Here is a 25,445-nt window from a genome sequence, read left to right as displayed (position 1 = left end):
GGGGGAGCGCCTCGGAGCAGCCTGGCAACTCTCTCAAGGGGAGAGCACCCTGACCCTTGCCTAGACAGGCTTTTATTGGGCTTTTTGCACAGGAGTTCAGGTACAACTTATTGTCAGGCAGTAAACAGTAGATAGCATACAGAGAACTATTAGGGCTTCTTCTGAGTCAGGGTCTATTAGCTAAAGGGCTATAAGATTTTGGGAAAACAAATTCATTTTCTGCTCGGGCTTTTATCACTTGACTAAAAGCATTCTTAGCGAATCAGGTTTCACAGGGTTGTTAGGAATTCTTTCTTATGCCAGATCACCCTGGATCCCACTCTAGCTGGCAAGGGGCAGCACCGCCTCCCCTATCACAGGTTGTCAGGTTTAAGTGGATTAGAGCCAGAAAAATGCTTCTCCCAGAGGACATGGGGACTCTGGCTATGTCAGAATAGCCAGGGGCATGGGTCCATCACTCCCTCTTTGTTGCAGCCCCCCGAGTCCTTCCATGATGGTCTCCCAAGTGATCGAGTCTGGCTTAGGTTGCCCCTCTGAGGGGTCTTACCCGTCACTGACTTCCGACCAAGCTTTGGGGGCAGGGGAGTAAGTAGAGGCAGCGTTTGCTACCAAGAGACAAGCTGTCTCCTTGTGGCTTGCATTCTGGAGGTTGCTCACTCAGCCTTATCTATGGGGGGGTTTACAGCTCCTGAAACCAGGCAGGGTGGTTACCAACACTCAGGTACCAGGTCGACTGCATGATCCATTCACTGAAATAGTACACAGAGGACTCATGTATGTGGACCGTGCAGAGCAGAGAGCCTAGCTAACTTGGCCTCTGCTTTCTCTCCATTGGTAGTTATTTAATGTTTGAGAGCATTGTGGTATGTTACACAATAGCATTTCCCACGCGTCAGTGACATCTTTGTAAAAGGTGGCAGAACAGATGAGTCAGCACCCACAGCAGGACAGGCCATCCAGACCTGGCAGGTGTGGCTGTCTTGCTGTCCATCCCTGCCCTGTAGTCCACAACACCACATCCTCTCCTCTCTGGCACGGGATACAGAATTAAGGTGGCATTTCAGAATCTGGAATCACTGTTCAGTGCACCTGGCTTGTTTCTGGCAAGTGCTTCTGTTCTGCTGACCTGAGATGGCCACCGCTTGTCTGCTTCTAGCTGCCTCCCCCATGAAATCTGATCTGCAGGCAGGGCCAGATCTGGGTGACTACAGAAGACCCACCATGCCCACCCAGGAACCAGCAAACACCCGAGCAGCTGTGGGCAATGCACAAGTTACTACCAGTTTACTGTGATCCAGATGGCCAGACTACCATGTAGGCCGTTGTGTTTACCCAGCACTATTTTAGCCCCTAGCACTCAACTGAATTACTATCTCTAGGACCCTTATATCAGTTTCTCAACCTTGGTGGGCCACAGGTCCCTTCTGAAATCTTTGTTAAAGCTCTGGATCTCTCCCTGCAGAAAAGAGCCCAGTTACCCCCTTGATACCTTATGCACCCCTTCATTACTCCCTGGTACGATCTTCCAGATGGGTCCTTTAAACGTAGGCGGAAACTCAGTCTGGCTGCCTCTGAAAGATGGGCCCTTCAGAAGTGCTATGAAGCTCTTCAAGAATGGCTGAGAGCAGAGGCCTTAAAATTGCAGTTAAGGCAGGGGGCCCAACTTCTTTGTGGAGGGGATAATTTTCCATTTACCAAAAGCTGTAGGGGAAATGTGGAAGATGATGCATATACTATGTTTGTTGTGGGGAGAGAGGTGCGGAGGAGTTGGCACCTATGGAATGGGGGTACCAGGTGGGCAGGTAAGGGTGCTGAAGAGGCTTCCTCAAGGGCTCTTCCCTCAGCCTTGGGGAGTGGGTTGGACTTGGTTAACACCAGGAATAGCTTCAGTGCTTTAAAAATATGCAGACATTAGTGTCCTCCTAAATCAGAATCTGGACAAGAGGTCACAGGCCCTAGTTCTCCACATGGACCCAGAGACCCAGTGACTTCTAGGCCTTGTCATCCTATCCAAGGAGCAGGGCAGCTTCAGTGACACCCTACCACAGACAGACTGCAGCAACTGCTGCAGGCACAGTCATGGAAAGAACAGACACCTGGAATTGAAATGTTCATCATTTTTAATGGTCAACAGCTTCTGGTTGGCTCTGGATGATAACAGTTAAACAATATCCTTAAAGACCCCTACCCCAAGCATTCATACTCCCTCAGCTTCCATCGACATTCTACTGCCCAGACTTGCAGTCTCAGACTCCCTTGTGGGTTACGGAAATCCACATCTTAAGTGTGATGAGTTGGAAAAACCCTTGGTACATTTGTGATGTGTGTTATTTTTTTTAAATAACAACTATTAACCCAAACAGCTTCCTGGACTCCGTTGCCTCATGGAGCAAAAAAAATGTTACTGTGCAATCTGAATACTCTGTTGTCTCCCATGGGTTGGGTTGTTGGCTTCTCTCCCTGTTCTAACTGAAATCATACAGCATAGAGTTCGTAGATCTTCTTTACACAGTACACGAGGGCAGCAAGCGCTATCGTGTTGTGCAGTCTCTTTCTGTGCAAGTCATCCTTCCGGACCAGCACCACAGGGGTGGAGGAAGTGAGTGTGTGCAGGGGCAGGCGGGACAGTTTATAAGCGTCGTACTCCACTTGGTACTTGCAGCAAGGGTCAAACTGCCAGGAGATTCCATAGAGGGTACAGCAGGCCAGGCTCAGCACACCAGCGGGTAGGGAGATGTAGTGGGAATAATCTAAGGGCAGTGCCAATGGGGTGAAGAGACAAGCAGTGCCTGCCAGCACAGTGGTCTTGTGCAGACAGTTGCCCACGGTGATCCAGCGGGCAGTCTCGTCACCGATGCGAGTGGGCTCGATCACGATGTACTTGTACTGGGCTTCCAGGGCCTGCTCCAGCTCATACTCAAACTGGTCTTGCGCGTTCTCCCCATTGTAGATCTCATGCACGATGTAACAGTCTGTGGCCGACAAGCTCACCCTTAGGATGGAGGGTGGGAAAAGGACAAGGTTAGGCTGGCAGCACTGACTCCATGTCTTTGCTGAGATGCGAGGGCAAGCCCCCTGAAGGGGAGTCTGGGCCTCAGGCTCCGCAGACAGCCTGCTCTCTCACCAACAAAAACATCTCACTGATCTTTTCATTTTTGTCTCCCTTAAAGCCCAATATTCAAGATAATCAGTAAAGAACTTTTTCTGAAAGAATAAAATAAATATAAAAAGATGCAGGAAAAGGAGTACCCTGACCTCTAAGAAGCTGACAATCTATAATACGCATTTGGCCTGGCAATTAGTCTACTGCAGTGGACGGGCAGGTCTGAGCATTAGCAGAGGGGCTCCAAGGAAACAAGAAGGATTTCAGCCCCAAATCACATTAATACACCCAGAACAGAAGCCTAGGGTTGGCAGGATGAAAGCTGCTCTTGGTTGATCAGGGCAATTGTGGGACACTCTGATGGAAACCAACAGACCCCTGAGGCAGATAACACCAAACACATTGCACTTTGCATGGTTCTAAAGCAGTCATCCTTGACTTGCAGAACACAAGGTAAACGGGGTCATTTTTTGTCTTGGGTGAATGAGAACCAAACTCCTCTGACCCTTGCAGAAGGATGCTGCACAAAGCCCACATGGCCCTCCCCAGGCTGGCAATACTTTGATTTAATTAGAAAAAGGCATCTCAAGAACAGTCATGACTCTGACACTCAATGGACATAAAGATCAAATGGGGTCCCCAGGTATGCCTGCTCATTCTGACCCTATAGCCCAGAACTGTGTTTATTGTCAGTAAATGCTTCTCTCTCTCTCATAAGAAACACTATTCACAAAGATGCAATTCAAGTGGCTGAGTTGACCTGACTTTCCCCCAGTACCAGGGATGAGTGACAGGACCCTCAAAATGAAGCCTTCGGAAAGGCTAGGCTCTGCATCAAGGCCAAACAGCAGCAGTGACCACGGGCCAAAGGGGCATTTTAGGCAGTTTCAAGATTCCTCAGTCTGAGGACTTTCTAATGCAAACTTCCCATCCAAAGCAGAATCTTCCCACACCCCTGACAAGCAGACCTTCTCACAGACCTGCACACAACTATTCATTTTCACCTGGCTTGTTTCAGCCTGTCCAGACCTTTCTGAACTCCAAAGTGCTGTCCAGCATGTACACTGTTTCTCCTAGTTTTGTGGTATGTGAGATTAGAAGCCCTCTTTAGCCCAGCCTCTGAGAACACTGCTAGACACAATCCTTGAGATGGGATTAAGTTGCTTAACCCATATTAATACAGGCTGTGCAGAGCCATTTTGTCACATGCCTCAGTGAAAACCAGCCCCTTTCCTTCAGCAACCTCTGGCCCCCCACCTGGCTCCTGGTAGTTACTGTTTTCTCCACCTGGGACCACAACCCTCCACCTGGGCCTCTGGATCCATGAGTTGGGACACACCAGGGACGCATGGCCCACCCATGAAGCTCTGACCATCCAACAGGAAGTACAGCCCTGAATGCTCACCGGCCCCAGGCCCAGGGGTTCAGATGGTCCAGCACATGCACACCACATGGCCACTTAGAGCAAAACCACAGGGGAGCTGGGCCCAGAGCCTCCTGGTCACCAAACATGCACATTATGGCCCAGTGAAGTCTTTGAAAATAAGGTCACCCCTGAGACCCTGTGTTCAGGATTAAGGTGGTCCCAGCCCTCCTTCAAAGATAAAAGCAATTACATGTTAAGGTGGTGGAAAATGGATTGTTAGCAGCAAACGTTAAGGACAAAGGACAGGGGATCAGAGAGCAGGAAGGATTCAGCACAGTAAAAGCTGCTTTTAGCAAACAAATAAGCAAATCTAAGAGCAGGGTTTCCCTTTTGTTGGACAATGACTAATGCTCTCCTGTGGTCACATTAGAATGAGAGCTGTCGTGGGTAATGGGCTGGTAGTGCCACCAAGTGCCGTGGGTGGAGCATCCTCTGGGATGGGTCCCCACTCACAGGTGGAGCCACTTTAACAAAAAACACTGCCTGGGACTCAGGAACTCTTCATCCTGAAAAGTTAACCATAATTCAGCTAAGCTCGGAGAAGCCTCCTAATTAAATAAAAAACCCTAATTAAACTGTGTGCACTGGGGAGGAGCCATTCCCTGGGGTCAGACAAGAAGCCTCCTAACCATAGCATGTTGCCAAGCACCTTGCTACTACGTGAGTGCTCGGGGCCACCTTTCCAGGGTGTTAATGAGCCATTTCTGTAAGAATCCACTGGAAGTGTATGAAACAGGAAAAGTTGGGCTTTCTCTTTGGAGGCCTTTATGGACTTTCTCCATTTGGTTTTAATTCAGAGATAAAACAGAGGTCATTTCAATCATCACTCCCAGGCAGGACTCAGTACTACAGAGCCTAAAGGTGGCAAAGAAGGGAACCTAAGAGGAAGTCCCATGAGATAGGAAAGTGTGCAGGGACCAGAGCAGATGGGCTCCCTAGCAGGAGATCCTGGCCCAGAGACTTTCTTTGTATTCTCAAGTTCATCAGCTAAGAGAGAGGAAGAGGGGAAAGATAAGGACAAGGGAAGAGGAGAGGTCAGATCATTCATGATCTGTGAACTGAAGAGGGGGCACTTCCTAGTCAGTCGTATGTCCTGCTAACTATTACCTCACTGTTGGAAGCTTTCTGGCCACAAAGTCACCTGGAGCACTCAAAGCAAAACGTCGTTATCAAGGTTGGGATTACAGAATGTTCTTGCCAGGCCCCAAATCTCCCTCAGTCATGCAGGGCCCTTCTCTGCCCAGTGGATTGTAGCCATCCTAAAAGTTATAAAAAAACAAAAAACAAACAAAAAACACCTTTAGGCCCAGTAAGAAAAATGCCAGGTGGAATCATAGCACCTGGCACAGACTACTCCACCTCAGGAACACATCAGTGGGGCAGATCCCGCCTCACCCTACCCCCTGCTGACTGAGCACCTCCCCAGGTCCCCTGGCCCTTGTCTCTGCAAGCCCCACTGGCATCCACCTGCACCCAGGTACACCTTTCCAAAGCCATCCCGGGGGCAGAGGAGAACATGCCCTCCGGTTCCTCAGGTAAACATGGTAGGCAAGGCCACCTCCTGTTGTTTGGTAACACAGATTAGTACGTGTGTCCACAGGTCCCATACAGCCTGGAAAGGCATACGAGGCCAGTACCTCTCACTGCTCTGGTCAAGTGTGCCCACATCAGTCCCAAAAGCACAGGAGCCACAGTGGGCAGGCATAGGCAGTTGGTCACCCTGCACTATGGCCACGGGTAGTCATAAACACCACAACTCGAAGAAGCATGTGCAGACATAGGTGCATGTACTACCTCGTACTCATGTCCTGAGCCGGCCAAACCATGCCCTACTTCCTGGAGCCCCGTCTTAGTGTGGGCAAATCACCCCACTCCTATCCCATCGTCATAAACCAACTCTCCATAGTGTGAAGACAAGAGCATAACCACACTGGAGTAACTTCTAGGCACCTTCAAACAAGGTGGTCTTGACAGCCAGCCCAGCTGGGTTTGCTGCACACACCACCCAGAGGCCCACCAATGCCTTATGTAAAGCCAAAGTCAATTATCCCCCATTCAGGAAAGGGATTCTTAATTTCCAATGGGAACAGATGAAATCTGAAATCCAGAGAAGATTTCTAGGATTCCATATGATGGACAAGGAGGAAAAAGCAAAGTTCAAAACAAACATGGATGCACGAGTAAAAGGTCCCCTTTGTCAGAGGCCCTTCCCCACCAAGTAGTCAGTACCCACCCCTTCCACCTGGGCTGTGGCAGCTGAGACACTGTCTGCCCCTGCAAATGTAGGTTTTAAAGGCAGCCCAAACCAGCAGATTCAGTTCTGTATGATTAACAAGAACTGGTACTTCAGAAACCTAGTAGCAGGGAACACCCTGGGGAGAACTACCCCAGCACCCATCCCCATATGGCTTGCTTTTGTTTCTGGGTCAGCTATAACCCAGCTAAGGAAAGAATCCAATTAGAAGGTTGCCTTGAACCACTTCAGAGCATCACCAGCCAATCCCCAACATGAACCTAGTACACAGGAGCAGATTTAAAAAAAAACTAATCAGAACCTCTCGGTCTCAGGGCTAGAGCACTGTTCTGATATACTGGGGTTCCATCCCCAGTCAAGGCACATACAGGAATCAAGCAGCGAATTCATGGATGGGTAGACCAACTAATCAACGTCTGTCTCTCATTCCCTTCCTCTCTCTCTAAAAACAATAAATAAAAATTTGAAAAAAGGAGGAAACATTGATAACAGAAAAGCCTCTAAGAACTAAATTTAAGTGACAAGTACATAACAGTATTTACAGTATGCTACCTTTAGGGTATTTTTAAAAAGGTGTGCATTTCCTTTTATATGCATAGTATACTTCTGGACAGATATACAAATACCTGAGAATTACGTCATTGGGGAGGGGAACGAAGTGGCTTCAGAGAGAAAAGAGGCAACCCCTTTTGCCAAATGACTTGAACCTTTAGTGCTCTCAGCCCAGGGCTAGTCTTCCAACCAAACCGCCTCTGCCAGTGCTGGCATCACTCTACATGCAGAGCCCTTTCACCGAGCCTATGGAGCGGAGCATCAGCCTATGTGAGCTCAAGTGGAGGCTGCAGACACTGCACTTGTGACTGGGGTTCTTGAACTTGCTTTCTCTTCTGCCTTCAACCACTCAGCCTGAGACCTGACCCTCCTCCCCTCTGAATCAGCTCTGGCAGTACTCAGGAAATACTCATTAAAGGAGTCCTCTAGAAATGCTGGCTTCCCATGGGATCTGGGTACCTCCTGGTCCCCCAAACCACTGCAAAGCTGATTTCAAAGGAATCTGGGATCACAAGTATTCACAAACATGAAATCCCAAAATCTGGAGATACCTCCCCAATAGTCAGAGCTGCACAAGAATGTTCAGAGCAGCACTGTTTGGTGAAAGTAAAATTACCGGCAAGATAAAACTTTGACATCCTCCAAAAGAGCAAAAAAGAATGGAGTTATAGCTGCACACTTCATGGCTCATCACACGGTTGATAGAGGGAAAGCAGGTGTGGAACACATGCATTTGAATGTTTCACATACACAATTCACAAGCACACAAAATTAAAGGATCCCAGTGCTATTTAGGAATGTGTTCATGTATGGTAACTATGAAGAAAAGCAAGGAAATGACAGAAAACTCAGGAGGGAGGTAGCCTCTGCCTAAAGGGAGGGGCGCGTCAGCCAGGGTAATGCTAGTTTTCTATTTCTTCGGCTGAGTGTTGAGCACAGTTTTACAAATTTAAAAATTATGGTAATCAAAGATGTTATACACAAAAATGGTCAATAATGGTTTTCTTTGGATAGTGGCCTAGCAGGTGACTTTTAAATTTTATTTTTCTTCATATTTAGAATTTTGTATTTAAAAAAATTAACATGTACTTTTTAAAAATAATGGAAACATTAATTATAAAGCTTCTCTGGGAAAAAAATGTTGTTCAACAGCTCTATATCCCTTGGGGTGAAGAGACCAGAGAGCCATGAGCCCTCCAAAACCAAGGGGAGCAGGAGGCAGCTCACTTCCCCTACAGCAGCTTCTGGTTGCTGCAGAGAAGCCTGTGATTGCAAAGAGCAAGCCCACCACCTCCACAGGTCTGCGTGAGCCTGAGCACAGGGTCATGGCAAGGTATCGTGCTGGTCTCAGCCCTCTGCAGTCCTGCCAGTGAGAATAAGGATAGTTCCATGTTCCTGTTGCACTCAAAGGAGCACTGGCCAAGAGGACCTGCAAGCCACTGTCCTTTTCTGGTCATGTTGGATCCAGAACCAAATACAACCAGAGTGAAAGCCTTTGCTTAGGCCCATTTCCTGGAGTGGCCCTGGGCTCCCAGGCAGGACTGAGGCATGAGCTTCCATCTGAAACACAAAAGGATGTTGACTCCAAGCTCCTTGGAAGCAGAGTGTGCATTTTCATCCTAGCATCCCCAGCACTGGGTCTGACTAAGTGACAAGCATTAGTGGAAGCATGTTTGAAATAAGTGACAGAAAGGAAAACAAATTAGAGTAATCAAGAGAACACATTTAATTAAACTAGGTCCACATGTCATTGCGCTTTCTACCTAATTAGCATGAGGTCACTTGATTACCTATGACATGTGAGACACTGATACCTCTACCTATACCTATACCTCCCAGGTCTAAGAAAACCCAGTTTTGGCTAACCAAAAACTGCTTTCTCCAAAGCCGAAGAAAGCAGTAAAATTCTATGCTGCAGACATAAAGACCAGACAGGACAAAAGGGCACAGGCAAGTAGCCCAAAATATTGAGAAGAGTTCCAAATAGGTCAAGGAACTTGCTTCCACAGGGCACCTGACAATTTCATCTGCCACATGCAAGAGAACACTTTCCTCCTCTCTGCTCGCTCTGGTAACTGAGTAGCTCTCAGCTTTGGGAACAAGAACACAGTGCACCAAGTGTGGGAATCAAGAGGCCTGGATTCAAGTTCCCTTTCAGTCACTTAGAGGCTTTGTGTCCGAGGGCAAACTCCCTTGCTACTATGAGCCAGCTTCCCTGGTATCAAATGGGGCAAAGGCCTAGCTCTCCCAGACTACTTCATTTAAGATGGGATGGGGGCTAGGTGACAGCTGCAAAGCACCACCCAATTTAAGGTCCATGCAGCTGTTAAAATTAAGTAAAATTAAAACATTCAGTTCCTCAGACACATGAGCCACATTTCAAATGCTTGAAAGTCTCAAGTGGCCACCCTAATGAAGAGCCTAGAGCTAAAGAACTGTTATGGCTATTAAGTGATTATTAGCTTTCCCAAGAACCCTGTGGCCCATAAAGTTGCTGCTGATGCCAGGACAGAACACAGTGGTAGCAAGGAGGTTCCTGTGTGTGCTCACTTTGTGGAGTGCTCGAGAGCACCCCCGACCCTGTTCTCTCTCTCTCTCTGAGGCTCAGGGCAGAAAAGCAAATTCAGGCCTGGCCTCAGCCTCCTCACCTTCCTGGACAGATCATTCCTCTGTTTCAGCAAGTTGGGCCCTGAACAGGAATGCAGGCTAAAGCATTAAACCACAGAGGCACAAGTTACTGCAGCTGGAGTCCAGATTGCTCAAGTGAATCAAGGAAGACAATGAACCCTAGCAGATCCTAACCTATGGTATCCAACTTCTGGGATCAGAGCATATGGCCTGTTATGCACATGTCCACTTTCTGGCAGCCAGCTGGGCGAGACCTCAGGTACAGACCTGGGTGCAGATGCTGTGCCTCTGTGGCTCATCCAGACCAGGAGGAAACAACATTTACACAACACACTAGAGCCACAATGGGAGTCTGTCATGAGAGGTCAACTACCACAAACCCTTAAGGAAAGAATTAGATCAGAATGAGGGGAATGTGTGCCACCTACTCACATGGCTCAGCTGAACTGGGAAGTGAACCCCTACCAGCCGCCTAGAACCACATCTGTTTGATTCACAGATTAAAGCAAAGCTGTCAAAAGACCAAGTACCAAGGAATAAAGTGTGCTACAGAATGACATGCAAGTAATCCCCCAGAACCGGCTGCCTAAAAGTACAGTAGCAGATGGCTACACCTGCCAGGGCAGGGTCAGGCTGCAAAAAGTGATTTCACCTGAAAACCTGAGCCTTTAGTCTAGCATGCCAGACCCTCTTAACACCTCAGGCCTTTAAGCAGGGCTGCTGCCTTCAACAACAATCAGAACCAGATGGAGTGCACCTTCATGTGAGGAGAAAGACAGGAGATGGGAGCAGTCACAGAGTGTTCAGGGTGCTCAGGGGCCCTGACAATGAGACAAGCAGCCCAAGGGGACAGGTGGATGATCTGTGAGCTGAGCTGGGTCGGCACCCAAGTGGCAGAACACACGGATACCTGCACTGTGCCTTCCTAGTTGGGCAAATGTGTCTCAAAGACGTCGACAGGCCAAGTGGCAATCTGTTTCATGTGTTCGTTGCCAGAGTGCTGAATTTTGGACAAGAATTCGGGTTACAGCTCAGAGTCTGATGTTCTTCATTACAAACACTGTTGATTTCCTAGATTTAATGGAGTGAAGAGAAAAATCAACATGCAAGAAGCTTTCATTTTGATATTTCCACCCCCTCCCGTCCTAGCCTAGACCAGCACTGTCCTATCGATAGAACTTCCACTGTGACAGACAGGTTCTCTATCTGTGCTATCCAAGATGGCAGTCACAGCCACACATGGCTACCAATACCAAGCACTTGAAATGTGGGCAGTATGAGTGAGGAGCTGAATCTTTCATTCTACTTTACTTAATTTCAACTGCCACATGTGACTAGTGGCTACTAAATAAACACAGCTCTAGACTCAAGAAACAGGTAAAACTAGACTCCACACACTGTTTGTTCTAAACTCAACCATCACTAACACATAGCTGACGACAGTAATCCTTATAGCCAATCTGGCTCCAGAGCCTTTAAATAGAAGGCCTGCTCTGGAGTCTGTAACCACTGGCCTATCTGTAAAGTGTGCCCAAAGCACTGCTCTGTTCCCACCAGTGTCCCAAACCAGACAATGTTTCCTTCAGTTTCAGCATAAAGCAGATTCCAATCAGGTTTGTGCAGCAACTCGGGAAAGTGGTCTTACAATGCAGAGCCGAGATTTGAGTGAGCACCAATGTGACATGGAACAAAGTCTTTTAAGAGAGCCATAAACAGCCATATTTCAGTCATAAGAGCCAATATGCTGGGGCCTCATAATCTATGGTGTCTGTCAATCAATTAATCCAGCCTGCCCCACCCAGTCTTCCCACCCACAGAACAGGAATGGAGGTGTGCCCAGAAGTAGCTAGCTGGCAGGGGTGGGGTGGTGGTGGCGGGGGTGGGAGGATTATGTTTCCACCCCCTGCCCCCCTCAGCATGGCAGGCCCTTAGGGAAACCTGACTCCACCAGCTAGGGCCTCACGGCAAAGGCAAATGGAGTGCCCATATGTTCCCCCACACCTCCACCCCTACCACAGCATATCACCTGGAAGGGAGACAGATGGTGCCAACTGAGGGGTAATCCCCTCAACAGTGCATTATCTAGGAGAGATGGTATCACCCAAACCACAAAACCAGATGCCCCATTCCCAGCTAACACACAACATCTGCATGTGTCAGCAGAGCACTCAGTTCCTGGCCAAAGGTTGTGACCTGACACCTAAGAAGACCAAGCAGGTAATGGCAATAAATCAAGCCGTCAAGTGAGGACTGATGAACTAGAAAGCACTTGACCTGACCGAAAAACGTCAGCCACCACTCTTTTCAAATACAGAGGGTGGGGTGGGGTGGACGTGTGTATGTGTGTATGTGTGTGTGTGTGTATAATAAAAATCTTTCAATTCATAAATGCTGGAAACTAATTTAAATTCTCTAAATTGAGGGTCCAAAAACCCCCCAAAGAATAGTATATGGACTGTTGGTTTGCAAGCTCAGTTTTTAATTAATGACTGTCTCCAACGAAGGAAAAAACACCCCCAATATCTAGTATTTTTAGGCCAGTGAAAGCTAACAGCCCCTGCCTGTATGATGTCTGGGGCATCCCAATATGACCCTTTCAGTTGTTTTTATCCAGCAGGGAGGAATGCCTTTCTCTCTGATACTCTTTTAAGTTTTTTAAACAGGTTATTTCCTACTAAAGGAAATTACTGGTAAGATTAATAATGTTTGCATTAAATATCTTGAAAATGTTTCCTAGTTTTAAAGAACATTGGGAATCACTGAGGTCCCTTCTTTCATTTATTTCTATGGTCTGCTCTAAGAAATACAAGGTTGGGAGTTGGAGAAACAGAAATATCTGCTTGCCATTCACTGCTTTTCCAAGGAACAGGAAATTCCGAACAAACAATGCTGGACAACTGAGTTAAAGAATAAAATACAAGCTAAAGGAGTCTGTCTGAAATTGCCAAACAGAAATAATCTCCTAGGCTGGGAAAAACATCTGCAGGCAATAGCAACAAATATTTGATGGAATCAGGCAAAGAAAAGGAATAATGCAGAATAGTGGAGGGAAAAGGAAGGGGGGGAGATTAAGAGAACTTTCCTGTTTAACAACCTTCACCAAAAAGACAAAAAGAGCAAACATAAAAACTTCCCTTTTTTGCTGTCCTCTGCTATACCAATTATACCCTAACAGAATCAGCAAGACGGTTTATCCATGTGACTCCACCAGTGCACATCATAACCCAAACTTCTAGTGGCTTCTATTCGCTGAAACTGCTTTCCAGAATCAAAAACTCTAAGTTCAACACGAAAACTACTGCAATTTCATCCTCTAGAAATCAGTTCTCTAAACCAAGATCCACCTTGGAAAAAACAAACTCCTAGCTCACTACCCACACACCATTCATTAGGAAAGGTCACTTTAAAGGACTTTCACGGAAGGCGCGCTTGCACAAATCCATCTAAGAGTAGTAAAAATCCCCTCTCAGGGAAGTAACCGGCTGTCGGCCGGAGAAACACAACTGGAGAGGGTTAGGGCTCCCTGGCGTAAAAGTGCAGAACACATTTACCCTCCCGCAACTGGCCCGTTCTGTGGCCTCCCCCTCCTCCCTCCCGGGAGCCATTCCTCGCCACTTCTGGGGCCGCAGCTGTGATGGCCCGAGTGTGGCCAGGCGGGACGGGAGCCTTGGACGCCGTTCGCCCCGCGGGGAGCTGGACAGGTCCTTTTAGCTGGCGTGGCCCCAGGCTCGGCCCAGGCCCTAAACCCTCGGTGGAGTCCGCTTCGACCCAGCTTGGTCGGGCGCCGGTTCCCACCCAGATTCCGAGTCAGCTCAGACTGGAACCCCGCGTGCCCAGCTGAGGAACAGAAGAAGGGTGGGCGAGAAAAGGCAGCTTAAGAGCTAAGGCAGGGAGAGCTCTGCACCCACAGGAGGCCTCACCGGGTCATCGGCTCCTGAGCCACATGCCCGGAGGCGAGCAAAAAACCTCCGATCTCACCTCTCTCGGGCGCTGCCACCACTACTGCTCGGGCCAAGACGCCTCCTTCCCCACGCGGCCATCTTGGAGACACTCTGCTCGCAAATGTCTCGCGCCAAGGAGGCCTAGGGAGAGCGGGCGGGCGGAAGGGAAATGTAGTACGCTCTGCAACACGAGACCGCTCAGGAGGTGGAACCCGAGACATATTTGGACTACAATGCCCACAATGCACCGCGCTCCGGTAGCCCGCCTCTCCGAGGTCCCCTGGAAAATGTAGTCCTCACCCCCGGCGGTGTACACGGGGCTGTTCTAGGGAGGGCCTTGTTCACTCACTTTTTTAGAAATTGAAGTTCCCTAAAGTTCACGGCTTGGGAGTCAGGCTCCCATCCGCTCTTACGTGCTGGGGCTTCGAGAGCAAGAAGCTAAAGCGGAGTGAAATGGGAGGTGCCTACAACTCCCAGAGTGCCGCGCGAGAGGTGTCGCGGAGTTACCTGCCGCCGCCGACTGGGCGCCGCACTTCTAGGTTGTGTCGGCAGTTGGCGCGTTACGTCTTGCTCCTCGGCATTGCCTTAGGCGAAGGGGACTGAACCTGCCCTTGACAGCTGGCTCTGACTATTAAGGTTACGGAGGGGCGGGAGACGCCCCCGGGCGCTCTGGGAGGCGGTCGCAGTTCCGGCTCCATTCCCCAAATTACCATTACTCCCGCAATCCTTTGTAGGTGAGATGTGGTCCCGGCTTCACGCAGGGCCCTGCTTGCAGGTTGTTGGAAGAGAGTCTGTAAGCAAAGAAAGAAAGAACAACATGTGGTCAGTGCTAAGGGAAAAATAGTTTCCTGCCATAGAGAAAAGTCCATTTTAGATAGATCCACTGGGCCCCTTCAGTCCCGGCCACACACCCCTTAGCACAGTCCGCAGTGAACATCTCGTATTTGGGTGTCTTTGAAGGCTCGTGCTGAATGAATCATCCCATCTGATGGGAGCCCTGCCCAGAACATGGCATTTTCCTACCTGGACCGTGTTGTAGTCAAGAGTCAGGATGGACTGAACAAACTCAGTGATTCCTAGACTCCTGGAGACCTGTGGGCTAATTTGAGGGGCGGGGGGGGGGAGTCCTTTGCTGTTTTTGAACTTCTAGTCCCCGTCCTTTCCACAGGCAATATTACTAGACATTAATTGGTTTCGTAAGTATTTGAGCACCTCATGCCTAAATCTGCTCCAGATTTAGAGACAGAGGAAGCACTGCACCTGCTCTCAGCACCAGGGTCAGGGGGAACTCAGCAAGCCAGGGCAGGAGGGCTGACAGGTGTAGATGCAACTCACCAATGAGGATTTTTGGGGGGTTTTCATTTATTAGTATAGGTAGTTAGATATTAACAAAGGAAGGGATCAGCCATGGTTGGGTAGTTCATCTCATTAAAGTGATGTCCAGGTATGCCAAGGTGGCAGGATCAATCCCTGCCAGTCAGGGTACATACAAGAACCAAGAAGTGCAAATCTGGGTGGAACAGCAAATCACTTTCTCCCCCTCTCCTTTCTCTCTCTTACACACACACACCCCTCCCTCTCTAAAATCAATTTTAAAAATCTTTAAAAAAGTAAAGGAAGTGAGAAAAGGAAATCAAACATTAAGAAGCCTAATCAACCAGGGAGCTGAATTAGATAATAAGCCTGTTTTGTTAGGAAGTTGAAACATTCATAGGAAATCCAGGGGATCGAAGCATTGCTCCACCAAGCAGAATTACACCCCTACTTCCTTCATGTAGGAAGGAAGTGTTGCCGGTGGAAATTGGGCTCTTCCACAAGATCACACACACACACACACACACACAAAAAGCATTTTAATGGACCCACACAAGAAAGGTTGTGCTGTGACAAGGTTTATTCAGGTAGTCTGCCCCTGGGTTTCCAATGATCCATCTCCCTTTGTCCCACCATGGAAAAAGTCCAACCATGTCCTCAGCAAGGCCAAAACAAAGGCCAGTGTCCAGAGTTTCTGTTTCATGTTAAAGCTTAGTTCTTTGGAGCCTGTGTGGTCCACTGTGGGCCCCAGTTGGCCGCTGGACCCACATGGCTGTGTGTTCCTGGGCAAGAGAGAACACATGAATGAACAGGGTGAGTGACGGTTACTGAGAGAGAGAGAGAGAGAGAGAGAGATTGCTTCTTTTTTCCCTTGGGGCTATAACCAAGAGCTTTTTCAAAATAACCAATCAACACCCCAAGCTTTTGCAGGCTGTTGATGAATCCACCCCCTATCCCACAGGTGGCAAACACAAGGCCCACAGGCTAAATCTGGCCCTCCACCTTGTTTTATCTGGCCTAGAACCTTGTTTCTACCAGGCAGCAGTGCTGCCAAGCTCTTTGCCCCTAGTTAAGGAGTAGTTACATTTATACAGTCCTAAAATTACATTTGGCCCTTTGAAGGCAACCTCGAGGCTGATGTGGTCCCTGGTGAAAATGAGTTTGACATCCCTGCCCTAGCCAATGGGTACCCTTTCCAGGTTAGTCTGACAGTCCTCTACAGACAAGTTCCGCGCCCATCTCCCCCCCCCCCCCCCCCGCCGCCACACCATTTTGACTGATGTTGTACGTGTGCTTACCTCCTTCTGCTTCCCGAACAATCTGGTACCAGAGTGGGGTGGGAGAGGAATGTTAATCCTGTTGGCTGAGAAATGCTTCCATCCCCTGGAGTTTGTGAAGCTATAGCTTCCTAGCTAAGCAAACAGGCTTATGCTCCCCAGTTTATTAAACTCAATGTCTAATCTCCTTTGCTTCCTTTCTTATTAGTAACTAGTTAACTATCTACAATAACAGAAATGCCAGCTTTCCAATCTCCTGGGTACAACTGGCCTATTCACCTAGACTGTGATGACCATAAAGGCCTGTCTATCTAGTCTGGGAAAAGGATTGCGTTGGATAAGGAACACAGAACCCAGAAGACCTAGGAAATAGATTGGTTAGGTAGAGGACCGAACACAAGCCTGTGCAGGGTTGGGAAGTTGATTGGTTACTTTGAAAGAGCACCTGGTCCTTCCCAAGGCCAAGAATATAATCCAAGCTTAGCAAAGACATGGGGTTCAGTAACACACATTTACCTGTCTGTGTGCTCCTGTACTAACACAGTTTCTAAATAGCAGCCATGTGGACCTAGCAGCCTCTTGGTGTCTGGCAGCCATGTGAACTGCAAGCACATGCTCCAAGTGTGCGTCTGGGCACAGCACCAGGCAAAACACAGCTGGGAACAGACTAACCTAGCCAGATGGGGACAGGGACTAAACTGGACTAAGCCTTGGCATGACACAGAATTTCTGGACACTGGCCCTATTTCTGGGCCTGATGAAGATAAATCTGGACTTTTTCCATAGTGAGACAGAGCTGTGTTTGCTCCGGCTTCAAGAAACCTTATCACCACATCACATCCCTCCAGTGGTGGTCCTGAAATGCTTTTCTTCTGAGACGGCAAGGACCCCACTTCTACCAGCAACACTTCCAGGTCACATTCTCTCAGTCCCTCATTAAATTCCATAAAGTTAAGGTCCTTAGCACAATCTAGAAACTCCTCCATAGTTTGGAGGTTGTCTACTTCTCCAGCTTCAACTGCCTCTTTCACCTGCCTGGAACTTGCCAGTATAGCAAATGCAGGGTTTGTGGGTCCCCAGATATTCCATGTTTTGCCTGAATGCCTTTCTCTCCCAGTCAACCATATTTGTAGACCAGCAATTTTCACCTGGTGCCGCAAGAATTTTTAAAACATGTAATACCTGACTATTCAGGGGCATTGACCTCTTTTTTCTTAGATTGTTATATTTTAAAAAATGATAACGGCCAACACAATAGCCCTCAGTGTGAATGCCCCGTCTTGAATCATAAATATATGTCATATAATAGAGTTGCATCTTATTGGTATGTAACATAATAAATTTGCTTCTGATTGGTTAAATCTTAGTACCATGAGTCCTTATTTACAAATATAAACACCTGATTTTTTTAAACAGTCACTTTGGAGCAAAAAAGGTAGGTAATTACTTTTATTATTATTTTTTTTGTAAATCAATCAAAATTATATCTATTTTTGTCAAATAGACAAAAATACAGTGCCTTTTTTTTGGTATGCTACAGAATTTAATTAATTACTTTATGTGTGCCATAAGATGAAAAAGGCTGAAAATTTCTGTTCTAGACTTTGGGCCTGTCTGATCCCTCAGAAGTACATACTAGCCCTTCCTGTAGGGTGTGCTACAGGCCTCTGAACAACTACCGTGTTGCTTTGCCATTACCTACTGATAGGTTGTTTTTTCTGGTCCGGTGTAATGATTAAGAGAGTTTCTAGGGATTCTAGACAGCTGCGTTTGAAGCCTGGCTGCACACTCTGGTATGGGGCTGCTTATCTACTACCGTTTCTCAGTTTTATGGTTTGTAACATATAGTTGATATCAGCACCTCTCCTCATAAGATCTTATGTAACATGACACGTGTATGGAATTTAGAAGAGCACAAGGTAACAAGAAGAACTTGTCAGTGCCAAGCCCTGTTCTAAATATTTTAAGTGACTTAACTCTTGATCTTCACAACAACCTTATGAAAGTGACACTGTTATAATCAACATTCTCATTTTGTAAATGAGGAAACCAAGTCCAAGAGGACCTGAATGCCTTGCCAAGGTCCCACTGTCAGTCCGTAACACACCAGTATTTCAACCCAAGTTGCCTGGTTCTAGATATTATTATACAGTATACCATGGTGCCGCACCGCAAGAGCTCCAGAAATCCACCATCATTGCTAACAAAGACAGGTCCTGGGCCCATGTGTAGCACATAGAGGAAGTGTTAGTGCTGGAACAACTGGATAGGACAACCTTCCTATCTCCCGGCCTCTTGCGCTTAACTTCTAACATGCTGTCTGCTTCTGGTCTGTTGACTTGAGCTGACCCCCCCAGCCCCCTCGCAGAATGTTGCCTCTTGATCACTGTTATCTTCTGGAAGGTTTATGGGCAGATTAGTCAGCATGTAGTAACTGAGCACCCCTGGAGGGCAAGACCTAAATGGTGGAAATTGGGATTCCATAGGCTCCCATGCAGTGGGAACTCTGATAAGACCATGACCTGCTGGCAGACAGGCAGGCAGTGGGAATTTGGGACCTGGCTGGTCCTAAAAAAACAGTATATCACTTCTCTTACTACTTTTTAAAATTTATTAATTGTTCTAACAAATAGCTGTTGAGTGCACACTCAGTGCCAGGTATGCTTTAGGCACAAGAAACAAAGCAGTTAGCAAGAAAAATATGATTGCCCTGTCCAGGTAGCTGAGTTGATTAGAGCATCATCTCTATATGCTAAGGTTGCAGGTTCAATTCCCAGTCAGGGTGCATACAAGAATCAACTAATGAATGCATGGATAAGCGGAACAACAAATAATGTTTCTTTCTATCTATTTACCTATCTCTCTCTCCTTTCCTCCCTCTCTCTAAACACAAAACAAAAATAAGCAAACAAAAAACATTGTTTCTGGTCTCATGGACTTTCCAGTCCCGTGGGAAAACAACTAAGTAAATAAATGTTTTCAGAGTGTAAGTAGTAAGAAGAAATTAAGCAGGATGACGTAACAGTGCAAAAGGACCTGCTTCAAGATGTAACATTTGCATGGAACCTGGATGAAGAGAAAGAATGTGGACAAGAAGAGCTGGAGATAGACTATTCTTCACCAAGAGAACAGATGTGAGGCTCTGGAGGGCCATTGGAGCTTAGCCCAGGAATGGGACCAAGGCAGCTGGAATACAGTGAGGGAGGAGAGCTCCTGGGTTCGCCCTTCAGTTAAGTAATTTCCTCTCTCTGTAATTTTCTCAACTATAAAATGATCATTTTACCTATATTAGTCAGTGTCTATTTAGGGGGGGAAGCCACCCTAGGTATATCAAACAGAAGGAATTTCATCAGATCATTGTTTACAGAGGTATTGGGTGGGCAGGAGAAGCAAGAGGGCAGTAAGGATACCCACGGACTAGTAACTTGAGGGACCAAGTTACTAGGTAGTTACTCTGGCCATTTAAGTAGAAGAGCAAAAACAAAAATAGTATTTTCCAAAAACCATGATTCCTGCTGCCAGAAGTCACACTTGCCGGGGCTCTACTGACATGCAGCTGCTGCCACCGTGACAGGAGAGTGAGAAGGTAGAAAACCTCCTGGGCACATGGAATAGGAAAGTGAGGACAAAAAGCGAAACAAGGCCAGACACTTCAAACACTTTATAGCCAGCTAGTGAATTACAAAACCTTAAGTTCACCAACCCGAGACCCTTGAGAGCAAGTGGCTTGCACTGCTCCTCCCCGACCAGAGAACACACAGCTAAAATCATGCCGGTCAGGGACATGGAGGACAGAGACCTAATTAATGCCACTTATGCCAACAAAACCCAAGGACAGGTAAAGTCAGAAAAACAAATAACAAAAACCTAATTAGAGCCAGGTGGATCCAAAATGAGAGTAAAATAATAAAACAGAAAAAAGAATAATCAAATTCCCCTATGCACTCATTTTGACACATCAACATATTAAAAATGAGCCTGAAAACTGATGAATAATCTGCTAAATTACTAAGATTCCCTTAAGATTCTCATTCACACAAGAGAAAGAAAAACCCTCAAGACAAAGAGCCGTTGTAGGCTTGCTCTAGAGTATGCCTGTGACCCTTCTTGGGCATGAAATTTTTACTTTCTTTCTCCTACACTCTAAGGGTCCCCGCAAGACTTGCAACTAGGGGAGCAGCAGACAGTGGCAGCTCAACCAGACAACCCCCTTGAACCTGTCTCCAAGGCCCCTTTTCAATGACTTTTCTCTGAGCTAAGGCAGCCCCGCCTTGGCTCACTTCTTTCCTCTATAACGTTTCTATGGAGCCAAAGCAGAGCACCACTGGGCTCTCCCATTGCTTCTTCTACCCTAAGCCCTTCCTTTGTCTCACTGTCCCCAGCTTTAGTAAATGTACTCTCCAAATCACCTGGAGTCATCATGTGAAATCTTTCCTTCATGAAGTCAAGAGCCCACATACCACAGGCTGGCACAGGGAAGATCTCTGGGGCAATGCCTGTTTGGTAACATTCTGGGACCCAACATGGTACCTGGAGTTACCTTCTCTTCCTCAGTCTCTCTCATTCATCCCACGTACTTCTCATCACCAGTGGCGGGAAACTACCTGTCAGCTGTGGAGTTAATTCTTTGTGAAAAAGAAACTTGTCCATGTCAAGATGGTATATAAATCTGCCCTCTGGACATGGAGTCACCCACCTACACACCTCTGTCCCCAGGTGACACCTGGCTGACAGGGTCCAGTGAATCAGGACCTAACCATTCCACACATCCAAAGGGATGCCTGCCCTCCACCCTTGTTTGTTATGGAGTTGAGCTCCTGTCTGAATGGTAAATCCATCCCTGGGGCATCTAGCCCTAGTCCTTGGTAAGGCCACCCTCAGGGCACTGGGTTTCCCTCCACTCTGAACACAATTTGGGATGTTACATGTGTTAATTCCTTAAATTAGATCAAGACTTTCTTTGTTGATACAACCCACTCATGACCTTTAAAGCTTTCACTGATAGTCTCAACAGGTTTTCCTGCTGGGTAATTAGTGATGTAAAAAGTGGGAGAAAGTGCAAGTTTTAAAACCCAAGCCTGAGCCCTGGCAGGTGTGGCTCAGTGGGTTGAGCACCAGCCTGAAAACCAGGGTTGCTCGTCCAATTCCTGGCCTACAGCACGTGTCTGAGTTGCAGGCCAGGTCTCCAGTTGGTGGTGTGGGAGGCCACCACACATTGATTTTTCTCTCCCTCTCTTTCTCCCTCCTCTTCCTCTCTAAAAGTGAATAAGTAAAATCTTAAAAAAAAAAACCCAAAACCCAAGCCTGATATTTCCACCCCCACTTCTCCACCCTTCTTAAAGGTTGTTAAGAACAAATAAAAATATATATTGTCTTCTCTGCAATTATTAATAAAACGGTTTATGTGCATAGTAATAAAATAAGAACTATTTCCAAAGTTTTTTTCAGAATCACGTGTTCTGGGAAAATATTTAATATTAAAGCTGGTTTAAGTTTGGTTAATGTCTTTTAAAGTTATTAACACAAAATACTGAAGCATTAATTACTAGATGAGTCTCAGGTGCACTTACTTTTGGATTTTTTATTACAGGAAATCTAAAGCATTAATTTAGATTTGTTAATGAGTCTATCTTATTCTTTATTTGAAGTCTCCTAAAATTGAGTGTGTTTGCTAATGAAAAAACACTATTCCTAGAAATTATGACATATACTCATAAATTTGCCAATCTAAAAATATTAATTACTTGCTTATACTTGTCACTAGAAATCAAGGTTTCTAAAAGTTAAAAATTATAATGAAGTTGGAAAAATATAGGCTTTAATGTTAGAAAGCATAAGGTACAAAAATATGCTTTTAAGGAAGAAAAGAGTTGTTTTTACATATCAAAAAATAAACTAATACAAAACTGATTTAATTTTCTTTTAGTCTATTACAGAAAAGAAATACATTTTTCTATATCTGCCTAAAAACAAAGATTCTGTGTTTTATTAAAATAGTTATATGTCATATTGTGTTAATCAGATACTTAACTTGCAAGAAAATCATCTCTCTCTATCCTAAAAACTGAGGTTTTATTAGTCTATATTAATGTATCATACCTATTATTGCCATCTTAGGTAAATAAATAATCTAATATTATTTTATAACAATATAATGTTTAGGTCAAATATATTTGACACACTTCTCAGGATTTAAGTTTTATGAACATTTTTTAAAATTGTTTTTTTAAAGATTTTTATTCAGAATTTTTTAGAGAGAAGGGAAGGGAAAGACAAAGAGAGGTAGAGAACATCAATGTGTGGTTGCCTCTTGCATGCCCCCAACTTGGGATCTGGTCTGCAACCCAGTCATGTACCCTAGACTGGGAATCGAACCAGTGATTCCTTGGTTTATAGGCTGACACTCAATCCATTGAGCCACACCAGCCAGGGCTAATAGTTTATTTCTTATTGTTTTTTCCCATTACTATTTATCCCCCTTATACCCCCATCTACTTCCAACCATAGCTCTCCCCTCCCCCAGGAACCCCCTTACCAATCACCACACTGCTGTCCCTGTCCATGAGTCCTTTTTCCTTTTTGCTCCATCCCTCCACCACACCCAGAGCTGTCAGCCTGCTCTCTATCTATGAGTCTGTCTCTAATTTGCTTGCTAGTTCATTTTGTTCATTAGTTTCCACATATGAATGTGATCCTATGGTATTTGTCTTTCTCTAATTGACTTCTTTCACTTAGGAAAATGTTCTCTAAGTTTACCCATGCTGTCACCAAGGGTGGAATTTTCTTCTTTTTTACAGTCAAGTAGTATTCTATTGTGTAAATGTGCCATAGTTGTTTTATCCCCTCATCTATTGATGGACACTTGGGCTGCTTCCATATCTTGGCGACTGTAAATAATGCTGAGATAAGGATGGACATATTCTTTCAAATTAGTGTTTCAGTTTCTTTGGATAAATTCCCAGAAGAATTACTGGGTCATAAGGCAGTTCCATGTTTTATCTGCTTTATCTTTATTTTAAAGTACATTTTATTGATTATGCTATTACAGTTGTCCCATTTTTTCCCTCTGCCCAGTACCCTCCTCCAGCATTCCCCCTGCCTTAGTTCATGTCCATGGGTCATATATATAAGTTCTCTGGCTTCTCCATTTTCTATATTTTTCTTAACTCCCCCCTATTTTGTACCTACCAATTATGTTTCTTATTCCCTGTATCTTTTCCCCCATTCTCCCTCCTCCCCCTCCCTGCTGATATCCCTCCAAGTATCTCCATTTCTGTGATTCTGTTCCTGTTCTAGTTGTTTGCTTAGTTTGTTTTTGTTTTTTAATTAATTAATTATTTATTTTAAAAATATTTAATTTATTTTTAGACAGCAGGGAGGGAAGGAGGAAGGGAGATAACACCAATGTATGATCACCCCCCGTGTGCCCCCCACTGGGAACCTTGCTGCAACCCAGGCATGCTCTCCCACTGGGAATCAAACTGGCAACTCCTTTGTTCCCAGGCCCATGCTCAATCCACTGAGCCACACCAGCCAGTTTTTATATTTTTCAGGTTCAGTTGTTCATAGTTGTGAGTTTGTTATCATTCCATTTTTAATTTAAATATTTTATTTATGTACTTTTAGATAGAGGGGAAGAAAGGAAGAAAGAGGACAGAAACAGCAATGTGTAAGAGATCACCAATCAGTTGCCTCTCTCATGCCCCCAACTGGGGACCTGTTCCACAACCCACAACCCAGGCATGTACCCTGACTGGGAATTGAACCAACAACCTATTGGTCCACAGACCAGTGCTCACCATCCAGGGCTCATATTTATGTTTTTGAGGTAACTCCATACTGTTTTCCATAGTAGCTACACCAATCAGCATGTCCACCAACAGTGCAAAAGTGTTCCCCTTTCTCCACATTCTTGCCAGCCTTTGTTGATTTATTGATGATAGCCATTCTGACCAGTGTGAGTTGATATCATATTGTGATTTTAATTTGCATTTCTCTGATGATTAGTGCTGCTGAGCAGTTTTTCATATGTTTATTGGCCATCTATGTGTCCTCTTTGGAAAACTGTCTATTCAGGTCATTTGCCCATTTTTTAATTGGATTTTTTGTTTTCTTGCTGTTGAGTTTTATAAGTTCTTTACAAACTTTGGATATTAACCCCTTATCTATGTATTATTGGCAAATGTGTTCTCTCATTAATTGGGTTGTTTTTTCATTTTGTGGATGGTTTTCTTTGCTGTGCAAAAAGTTTTTAGTTTGATGTAGTCCCATTTATTTTTCTTTTGTTTCCCTTGTCTGAGAAGATATATCAGAAAAAATATTGCTACGAGTTTTGTCTGAGACTTTATTGCCTATGTTTTCTCCTAGGATTTTTATGGTTTCAAGTCTAACATTTAAGTCTATCATCCATTTGGAATTTATTCTTGTGTGTGGTGTAACAAGGTGGTCTGGTTTCATTTTTCTGCACATACCTGTCCAATTTTGCCAACATCATTTATTGAATAAATTATCTTTAGCCCATTGTATGTGCTTGCTTCCTCTGTTGAATATTAATTGACTATAAAGGTGTGGGTTTATTTCTGGGCTCTGTGTTCTGTTCCATTGATTTATGTATTTGTTTTTATGCCAGTACCATGCTATTTTGAATACTATGGCCTTACGATATAGTTTGATGTTAGGTAGAATGATTGCTCCAACTTTGTTCTTCTATCTCAAGATCGCTGTTGCTATTTAGGGCCTTTTGTAGTTCCACATAAATTTTTGAAATATTTGTCCTAGTTCTGTCATTGGTATCTCATTGGTACCAATGAGATACGTCATTGGTATCTTGATAGGCATTACATTGAATCTGTAGACTGCTTTGTCTAGTATGGACATTTTCATGATGTTAATTCTTCCTATCCATGAACACAGTATATGCTTCCACTTTTTTGTATCTTCTTTAGTTTTT

At 45.6% G+C, this 25,445-nt stretch overlaps 1 protein-coding gene across 3 annotated transcripts; it reads right to left on the bottom strand.

The window, feature by feature from the left end:
- Nucleotides 1-2,102: 2,102 nt before the first annotated feature.
- TMEM11 (transmembrane protein 11) lies at nt 2,103-14,049 on the bottom strand. Of its 3 annotated transcripts, XR_005084951.2 has the most exons (4): nt 13,942-14,012; nt 10,874-11,034; nt 5,637-5,788; nt 2,904-2,992 (listed from the first exon to the last, which is right to left on the bottom strand). XR_005084951.2 is itself a non-coding variant. In XM_037163224.2 (2 exons), exons 1-2 carry the CDS (start codon nt 14,001-14,003, stop codon nt 2,476-2,478), a joined length of 579 nt encoding a protein of 192 aa, XP_037019119.1. In that variant the 5' UTR covers nt 14,004-14,049; the 3' UTR covers nt 2,103-2,475. The 3 variants fall into 3 exon arrangements, 1 of the variants encoding a protein (XP_037019119.1); XR_005084950.2 differs by lacking the exon at nt 10,874-11,034 and having other exon boundaries at nt 13,942-14,049; XM_037163224.2 differs by lacking the exons at nt 5,637-5,788; nt 10,874-11,034 and having other exon boundaries at nt 2,103-2,992; nt 13,942-14,049.
- Nucleotides 14,050-25,445: the final 11,396 nt, after the last annotated feature.

Source organism: Artibeus jamaicensis, unplaced genomic scaffold, assembly GCF_021234435.1.
Source record: "Artibeus jamaicensis isolate MK-2021 breed Jamaican fruit bat unplaced genomic scaffold, CSHL_Jam_final contig_419, whole genome shotgun sequence".
NCBI lineage: Eukaryota > Metazoa > Chordata > Mammalia > Chiroptera > Phyllostomidae > Artibeus > Artibeus jamaicensis.
This window is presented reverse-complemented; position numbering and strand designations above follow the sequence as displayed.